Raw genomic sequence first — 9,972 nt, 5'->3', positions numbered from 1 at the left:
TGGGAAGGGGCACGGTATGGAGTCACGAGTGGCTTGTCTGGGGGGTGCAGGGAGGGAGGGGCACAGCCTGGGAGGGCATAGAGGTGTGTGACCCCAGATCTGCTCACAGGGTGGAGTGGGCTGGGGCGGCACTAGGCTCTTCTTGGTGGGGGTGTTGGGCCAGGCAGCAGTGGTGCTGGGAATGGGGCTATGGGTGGGGGAGGCGTGCTGCAGGCACCTGAAAATTCACCGTAGCCTCCCTAAACTCCCCTCCTAGCACCACCGCCACCCACCCCAAGCACAGCACCGGCCAGCCCCCACAGGGAACAGCCTAGCATAGCCTCCCAGCCCCAGCTCACAGCAGCAGCTCTCCCCGCCCCACCCCGTGCAGATCCTGGGCACATAGCCCCCATGCCCTCAGGGGGAAGGGGAAGTCTGCGCCGGGCTCTTTCTGGCTGGGGGGTTGGGCCACACTGTGCTCGGGGCAGGCAGCAGCAGCATTGGGATTGAGATTGGGATTGGGATTGGGAGGGCTACAGTGAATATTCAGGTGCCATAGCCCTGTTCCCAGCGCTGCCACCCGACCCAAGTGCAGCCCAGCTCCACACCCCTGCCGGGAAGAGCCTGGAGCTGCTTTGGCCCCAGTGCACCCTGCCCTGCATACAGATCTGGGGGAACATGCCCCCACGCCCTTCCAGGCTGCATGCCCCAACCCCTGCATCCCCATCCCCCTGTATGAGCCGCACTTCGCTCTATCCTGTACCCAGCCTCAGCCCCACTCCCTCCTTCACAGCTGCTATAGCTGCCTGCGCTGCCCCACATTTGAGTGGACACATGTGCCCCCCATCTGTGCTTGGCAGAGGTGGCTGTCATTGTGGGCTAGGCTTTGCACCCTGAGCCCCACTGCAGCTGGCCCAGGAGCAGCTCAACACCAACCCCGAGTGCAGCCATGAGGTTCAGCAAGGACAAATGCAAATTTCTCCACTTAGGATGGAACAATCCCATGCACCAGTACAGGCTGGGGGCTCACTGACTGAGCAGCAGCTCTGCAAAAAAGGACCTGGGGGTTACCATGAACAAAAGCCAATAGTGTGCCCTTGTTGCCAAGAAGGCTAACAGCATACTAAGCTGCATCAGTAGGAGCACTGCCAGCAGGTGAAGGGAAGTGATTATTCCCCTCTATTCAGCACCACATCTGGAGTACTGTGTTCAGTTTTGGGCCCCCCACTACAGAAAAGATGTGGACAAATTGGAGAGAGTCCAACAGAGGGCAACAAGAATGGTGAGGGGGCTGGGGCACATGTCTTATGAAGACAGGCTGAGGGAACTGGGCTTATTTAGTCTAGAAAAGAGAAGACTGGGGGTGGGGAGGGAATTTAATAGCAGCCTTCAACTACCTGAAGAGGGGTTTAAAAGAGGATCAAGCTTGATTATTGTCAGTGGTGTCAGGTAACAGAACAAGAAGCAACAGTCTCAAGTTGCAGCAGGGGAAGTTTAAGTTAAATGTAAGTAAGAATTTTCTCAGTAGGAAGATAGTAAAACACTGGAACAGTTTACCCAGAGAGGTGGCAAAAGCTCCATTCTTGTAAGTTGTGAAGACCCAGCTAGATGAAGCTCTAGCTCGGATGATCTAGTTGGGGATGGTCCTGCTTTGAATAGGAGGTTGGAATAGATGGCCTCCTGAGGTCCTTCCAGCCCTAATTTTCTATGATTCTGTGTTTCCCTTTGCATTCTCTGAGTAATGAAAAGCGAAAAAAGAATCTGCCCTTTCAACTTACTATGTTACTCTATACACACTATGTTATATCATGTAACATGTTATGTGCATACCATTATAAATAAATAGGTAGGTAGGTAGGTACGTAGGTAGGTACGTAAGTAATATGTATGTAATATTATACACAGATGGTTACAGACTGATACTCCTATGTTAAGCTACACATACAGATGCATCCAGGATATTTCATGACTATTCATATTCGTGAATATTAGAGAGCTCTCAAGTCCTATTTACTTCAGTAACTGTCAAGTATACCTAAACAGAACTTACTATTATTTTCTATTATCTGTAGGGTGCTAGGATTTCCATTTTTACAGAAAACCCCCCAACAATCCTTACAATCCATTTAGATAATACAAATGCAAGATATGAAAGGAAGGTAAAACCAATGTGAAGAGAGAAACAGGGGTCAAATTTTTAAGTTCCAAAATTTTAAAACAATTGTGTGCATCTAATAGGCATTACATGCACTTCCTTGAAGATTTTTGTACTTTTTATAGTTTTGCTTTGTTTTTGTTTTTTTTAAAGAAACATATTCCAAACGGCCAGTCCTGACCCAGTGCCCCCTCACTCCCGACCTTCTGTCTCCCACCCCCAGGACCCAGCCCCACAGCATGTGGGGCAGGGGGTGGGTGTGTAGGGCAGGAGGGGTCCCAAACAGCCCCTTGCAGGCTGGACCTCTGACAGCCTGCAAGGGAAAAGTCACGGTTTCCCACATTTTCTCCTTTAAAGGAGAATCCATTTTTAAAGTTTGTTGATCCATTTTTAAAGTCTGTTCATGACCATTTCGTATGTTCTTGTGACCCACTTTTGGGTCATGACCATGGGTTGAGAAACACTGCTCTAAAACACTCATATATTTTTCAAGATGAAGAGCTGTTGCAGTTAACAAATAAAACCAAATACAAATGCAACCTCTATAGGCATAAGCCTTCTTGACACCATTCTAATTGTAACATTTTTCTTATTCCAAGTAAATTCTTACCAAGTTTTTGAAGAGAGCAGTCAATTCCTTTGTAAATACAGAAAATTTTAAAAATGCTGTTCCTAAATCCGGGTCATCCCTGCAGACACAGTTGCCCCCAAATTTCTCCAATGCTTGAGTGTACTGTTCTTCATTTTCCACATGAGCTTCAAAAAACAAACATAAAGATTGTTGTCACAAGCTACAAGATATTAATGAAAGTTACAACTAAAACATATGTAGCTTTCAGAGCATTCTCTTGCTAAACTAATTTTACATGTTAACTTGATCAATTCTAAATTAGTAGAGGTGTACCAATAGAGATTTTTTGGGCTGATACCGATGGCCAATTTTTAGCAAGCAATATAAGCTAATACCATCCGATTCCAATATACAGCTGGGCAGCTTGGGAGAGCAGCATCTTGCTGATAAAGCTGTTGTGTGGCAAGGGGGGAGAGAAAGGGAGTAGGGGGGTAGATCAAGGCCCCTGGGTGAGGGAGGGAGTAGGGCTGGGGCAGCCACTGCACAGCTGAGGCAGAGTACAGGATGCAACCACGAGTGGCTCAACTGGAGGGTGCAAGGGGGGGGGCGGGTCCCACCACTGCACGCACCCCAGGAGGGCATGGGGGGGCATGTGCTGTCTGATTGGTGTGAGGGGTAAGGGCAGGCTGCCACTGTGGGCTGGGGCCAGGGCTGCACCAAGCTCTTCCTGCTTGGGGGGTTAGCTGGGGCAGTGCTTAGGGCAGGTGGTGCCAGCACTTGGAGGGGCATATGGGGGGTCTGCAGCCACCCCAAAAATCACCATAGCCCCTGCTCCCAGTGCCGCCACCACCCACTTCGAGTGCAGCCCTAGCCCAGCCCTCTGCCACTGGGAAGAGCTTGGTGTAGCCCTGGCCTTCAAAGGCAGCCTGCCCTCACCCCACGTGCAGGTGCGGGGGCACACCCCCCCAATGGCCCCCTGGGGGTGGGGGGTGTGCCCCTGGACCTGCATGGCATGTAGCAGTGGAACATGTCTCTGCCTCCCCCTGCACCCCTTAGATAAGCCGCACGCAGTTCTGTCCCACACCCTACCTCAGCTGGGCAGCCCCTGCCTCAGCCCCACTTCCTCCCTCACCGTGGGGGCCTCAATCTGCACCCCCCCATGCCCCTTCCTTCACAACAGGCTTGCCAGCTGGACCCAGCTTCTCTCCGTACTGCCGGGCTGCGCTCCTGGCTGTCTGCATGCTGTATTGCGGCTGCACGCATGCACGGGGCATTTATCAGCAATGTTAATTGGCCACATCAGCTAAAAAAGCCAATTGCCAATGCTGTCAATTTTCCTTGTATCGGCGCCAATCTGATATGGGACCGATATATCGGTGCACCTCTATAAATTAGTAAATACTGCTTAATTAAACATGTTTGTTAAATTATGCACCAAACTAATTCTTCACTAAGATCTTCCTTTTCTTCTTCAATTATAAGCACTGAAAAGGCACATCTTACTCTAGATTTTTTAAGGAGGGCTGTAATGTTTGCCACTGAAAAATCCTACTCTATTTCCTGAAAAGTTTTTTGGAAAGCAGACAAACGACTCATGAAACAATCTGTGAAATACACTCCAAATGATTCTCTACATAAAGCACATTCATTCCTCAAAAAGTGGCATATATATTGTCCAAAATGGAAAGTCTGACATTCTGTAAGTAACAGTTTAAAATGAGAATAACCCAAGCTAAGTACAGGTGTTACATGCATGTCAGGAGAAAAAAAAGTCTCTCTCCTGGCAAAAAAAAGAGGAGGATACAGCTGTTTAAGGGCTTTCTTGCAAGAGAAAAATAGCTCTTCCAAGAAAGTTCTACCTCTTCACACCAGGTAGCTCTCTCTCCTCCTGCATTACGCTGAATGGCTGTATGCTTATCTTGGGTGTTCCCAACCAGGACACCCAGTAACCCATAGTCTTCTGCTTTCCCTCCCTCCAAGGCAGAGGGAGCACTGACTCCCTGACAGCCCACCAGGCAGCAAGTTATCAGGCGGACCCTGCCCCCTGTCCTGCCAATCAGTTATGGAAGAAGAGCACCCACCTGGTGTATTCCTCCAGTTCAGCCTGGAAGAACTGCACTCCCCACCCCCATGCAGAACTAAGGTTACACAGACTATGGTTTCCAATTCTGAAGCCTCTCTCACCAGTATTAGCCCTGACACTCACAGTCCCACCCTTCAGAACTCCCCAGTTCCCTGCCCAGCCAGTTCCAGCTCTCCAGTAATCAGTCTCTCTCCTACCACTTTGTCCCAGCTCCCACATGTGCTGACTTCCAACTCAAGTTTCCCTTTCAGGGTCCCACACCCAAGTCTCAACATTTCCCACTCACATGCACTTTTTGCCATCCTTTGTGCACAATTAGTCCCATCTAACCTTACACCCTACTTCTTTATTAAAAAAAAAATCTCTCCCTTCCTCTAACCTTATTCCCCACTGCCCCGATTCCAAATCAGTCTTCTTCATGGCCCCCAAACTCAGTCTCCTTACCTAAGTTCCCATTTCAATTTTCTTCTCCCTTGTATCCCACTAACTTCCATTCCCACTCTCTTCTCCCTCAGGCTCTCAGCCCAAATAGCCTTTCCTTTCTAGTTCCCTCAGTCCTGATGAAGCCCTTATTCCCTCTACATTTGAATCAAAGAACTTTCTTCTAAATGATGTGCGTGCCTGGACAGAGCAGCACTCGCAAGAAATTACTTCTCACTCTCACTGATTCCCAGATCTAGCCAGTAACAGCAGTAAAAGAGTTATAAATGCAGAGAAAGTCCTACTCAAGCTCATGCTGGAGCTTGCCAAAGGAATCCTTAGAGAATTGGGTTGTAAAGCTTCAGTAAATCTCTGCTGAGCATGTGTAAACTGTACTTTTTTTCAGGCTTATAACTTGGCCAATTTGCAAGGATTTTCATTAGGATGAAAAAAGACCTGCCCTGACAAAAAGGCTGCCCCCAAATTCCTGCCAAATTTTAAGTCCTTACTTCAGAGCACTGGGAATCCTCAGCATCTCAAAGAACAGACTGCTATTACTAAGGGAGAAAAACATTTCCCTTGCTTCCATACCTGAAGCAGGTAAACCATTTTGACTGAAATTAAATATATATGTATATATTCAACCTAAGGACAGACACCCATCACAAAAGATTTCAGCCCAAACAATTAGTCTGGCAAGGTTTAACAATAAAATATGATAGATAAGAAGCATCATGTAATAGGAAGTATTGGGTAACTACATAACAGCAGCATAATTAATATCAACATAGACTACTATATAGCCTATATTACATTTGATAACATCTCTCTTCTGCTAACTTTTCTATGTTGTTCATCATAGATTGTGAGGTGTGTGTGGCAGGAACCCTCTCTTTTTATGTGTTTGTACACAGTCTAGCAAAATAGGACCACACTTATAACTACAGTAATTACTTGATAAGTATTAAGTTAAAACAATCTGTTAATATCATTACCCCAGCTAATATTCATAGTCCAAAGGTAGCAACACTGTCAGCTGAGTTGGGACAGAACACACACACACCCCTTTCCCCACACCCTATCTTGCTTTTTTGATAGATTAAAATAAATTGGTGCTTTTCTGGGTCACCAAAACTTAAAAAAAACCCACTTCATGCTGCAGTTCATAGTTGGAGGAACACTAACATGGGTTCACTGATTAAAGCTTAGTAGTCTTTTAACTTCAACAATATGGACCATGAGAAATATTAACATACTTACCTAGACCAGATACATTTATGGCTTTGACTGATTTCTTCATTTTATAAAGAACGGTACGATCAACATCCAGAGCCTAAAATGAAAAATAAGACTAAATATAAAATGTGAATTACAAAATAGACCCCAAACAATTTGTGGGGGACAAAATTTGTAATACTCTCCACAGTTCAATCTTGGCCAAATCTATTTTTTTAAATTATTCAATACAGGGATTTGCATTAAAAAAAATCTATCCATACCACCTGTTATGCCCTTCCTATAACACAGACTTGTCTTCCTTTCCTCTTTTTTTGGTAACCAACATCACAGTTATGTCAGTTTCCATTTAGTTTTATTAATAGTTTAATTTTCTAAAGAACAGAAAACATTCACAAAATGAATCTTCTTCCTATGTTAAATTATTGAAGATGGGATTTAATTTTGGTTTTCCCAAGGTAATTTAGTTTATTCATTGAACTTCTTATCACACAAACTTCCCGACTGCTGTGCCAAACAAAACAGATTTCTCAAAAACACAATGACTTGGTCTTTTACTTTTCATTAAAAGGTTTTCACCATGACAACATAAATTACAATTAAAATCAAAATATTCAGGATTTTCTGATACCATAACAAATCCCTTTGAAACAAAAATGGAGAGGCAGCAAACCTAACTGCTTGCAAAGTTAAGCTGAAATATGGGCATAACAAACCTATAATTGTTCTAGGATAGGGAAGCAGCAGAAGCTGTGCTCATCCAAAAGAAGCAAAACATATTGAGAGTACAGACTTGATTTCTGATTTCCAGAATTACTGAGTACCAACCAATCTCACCGGAGAATGCTAATTCGAATTACTAGTTTTATTTGTTTACTTACGTACTCCTAAGCCAAGATCTGCCCAGAAAAACATATACTATAAAAATACAGTGGCACATTCATCTTTCCTTTAGCTAGATAGGCCTCAATGACATTGTACTAGATATCGATTTGACTCATTTTCAAATCAGCTTTGAAAAAGTGGAGCAATATATAAATGGTCAGTCTTGATCACTTCTCATTTTTAAAAACACAGAATGCCGAAAGAGAATCAACAATTAAACTCAACAGAGAATTCTTAAATGTTGAGCCCATGTTCATTTATCAACTCATTCAGACCTTGCTCACAGTTGGGAGGAGTCTTTGGAGGTCAGTCAACTTATGTTTTGCCCTAACATTTGTCAGTGAATTCCAGAGCCAAAATGCTATTACCCACTGAGGAAGCAGTCTTCACTCCTCTTAAGAGTTCAAATGGGAGGAATAGCAGAAAGAGTCCAAGGGGTTCTGAACCACTGGGATACTGCAAAAAGGAAATTAAAACCTCTAAAAAACCTGCACTGCTTTGCACAAGATTTTCTATACAAGATTTTCTATAGAGTTCAACATTTGCAACTGCACTCAAGAACAAACTAGTTGCTAATGAGGTCCCTGTAACCAAACACTGGCTCTGTAGATTTGAATGGCACAGAGCAGGCTACTGCTTTAGGTGACCTTCCACAATAGTCTTACATATCTAAGGACAGACATTACACACAAACTGGTTTAAGTGATCAGAAACTGGGTTAAACCTGTAAAAGAACATAAGTTCACTGCACATAAACCAGTTTCAAAATGGATGAAACTGGTTTAAGATAAACATGGTTAAATGTAGTATCAGACTTCACTGATTTAGGTCAAACCGGTTTATGCAATGTCTATCTCAGACCCCTCCCTGGTGTAAGTTAAACCAGAGCCCAAGATCTTTGGACTGGGCTGGGCTGGGCTGGGCTGTCTGGCCCCGCCCCTCTGTTCCCTAACTGGAGCTCCAATGGAGACTGCAGGCACAACAGGGTCTGCCTGACTTCCCCTAGCCCCTACCCCCCAACTTGCTGCTCAGGCAGGGACCTTGCCCCTCCCATAGCACAGACCCTACCCAGCATGTGGTATGCTAGCTAATGCTTAGAGGGTGTGTACATGCATTTGTTCATCCTATCCCAGTGAAATTGGACAAAGGCAGACAAGGCAGTTTCTGCTTACGGCTTTTTGGAGCTAAATCAACATGTCAGCTAGTAACGTCCCTCCATTCCTTCCTTGAAAAAAGGTGTTTAAGAAGAGCTTGAACTAATGAGAGAGGCTTTCGTATTCTTGATGGGCTGCTTAAACACTGTATTATCAACTCCCTGCTGGCTCCCTCGCTTGTCAGTTTTGCTCTACACAATATGAAGAATCAGGGAGAGGGAGATTGAAAAACTCAGTATCATCAACTTATGCATGCACTGCACACCACCTCTGTGCCTTTGAGTGCTAGCCAAGGGCTGGCAACACTCCTGCCCCTTGTGCAGCAAGCAGGGAAAAGCCTGGGACTGTGCAGGCCAGGGTCAGGGTATAAACCCCTCCCTAATCAGAGCATCTTGATGGGGCCTGGTCATGCCACCCTCAGCTCAGTGCTGTGGAAGGGATGGGAGGACTGCTCTAGCACCCCCCAGCTTCTAGCCTGAGCCACTGCAGGTATGTGCCTACATTTCTTCAGTCCAGAAAGAATGTCTGCACAGTTCCAAACTGGTTCAACCTAGGTAGGTTAGAGTAACCTACAAAGATTAAATCAGTTCAGGGTCAGGCTTTTTGAATGTCTGTCCCTAGCCACAGAGCCCCCAATGGCTGGATACATGCAACTATAGCAAGCCCGATATCAGAATGGATCAATTTCAATGCTCTAGGCAGATGTAAACAGAAAGGAATATTTCTAGCTATTACTTGAGATTATCAGCCTGGGGAAGGATGATCCAGTACTTAAGGTGATTACAGGGATTTATAAAATTTGCATTTAATTCATTGATGAGTCTCATGAGGTCTGTACGACTCTGAAGAAGACATTAAACCACTCTGTACCTGTGTTTTCCATCTGCGAAATGGGTTGTATTTGACCAGACTTTTGCAAGGATGCGCTAGAGCAGTGGTTTTCAACCGCTTATGTCTAGAGAGGTCTGCAAAAGTTTCTAGAATGCTACAGGGCCTTTTACTCATCACTTACTCCATAAACCTTCCACCAAACACAACATTCAGAAGCCAATTAACAAGATTTTCATTATCATAAATATTTCCTGAGAACAAGTCAGACAACTGCTTGTGTAACACACACACAAATTAGTTCAAGTTAAATCAGAGTCCCCCAGCATACTCTGCAGCCCTGGACAGGACTGTGCTCTCCGCTCCACCCCTCTGCTCTCTAGCCAGAGCAGGGGGTGGGGGCATGGCCAGACAGGGGTGGGGCTAGATGCCAGCCCAGCATGGCGCCCTGAGATGAAGGGGCAGGGGTGGGACTTATTCCCCTGTCCCTCCCATCTCCCCCAGGAAATCCCAGCCAGTGTCTGCTAACCCTGGCCAACGCCTCCGCAGCTCATTGTCACGTAGGCCGAGTGCCCACTGACAGGGACTGCTGTGCCCTGGCCAGGCAGGCCCCAGCTGGGATCACCTGGGGGGGGGGGGGGGGGGGGGGGGGGGGGGGGGG

At 45.8% G+C, this 9,972-nt stretch overlaps 1 protein-coding gene across 1 annotated transcript in view; it reads right to left on the bottom strand.

Moving 5' to 3' along the window:
• The window catches only part of ASAP2 (ArfGAP with SH3 domain, ankyrin repeat and PH domain 2), a 210,861-nt gene that overhangs the window by 164,304 nt on the left and 36,585 nt on the right, over positions 1-9,972 (bottom strand). Inside the window, exons 6-7 of the mRNA XM_019520660.1 lie at positions 6,469-6,541; positions 2,745-2,890 (exon numbers count right to left, since the gene is read on the bottom strand). Of these exons, the coding sequence (XP_019376205.1) occupies positions 2,745-2,890; positions 6,469-6,541 (219 nt within the window). The remainder of the gene's footprint in view (positions 1-2,744; positions 2,891-6,468; positions 6,542-9,972) is intronic.

Source organism: Gavialis gangeticus, unplaced genomic scaffold, assembly GCF_001723915.1.
Source record: "Gavialis gangeticus isolate Ggan-Ray unplaced genomic scaffold, GavGan_comp1, whole genome shotgun sequence".
NCBI lineage: Eukaryota > Metazoa > Chordata > Crocodylia > Gavialidae > Gavialis > Gavialis gangeticus.
This window is presented reverse-complemented; position numbering and strand designations above follow the sequence as displayed.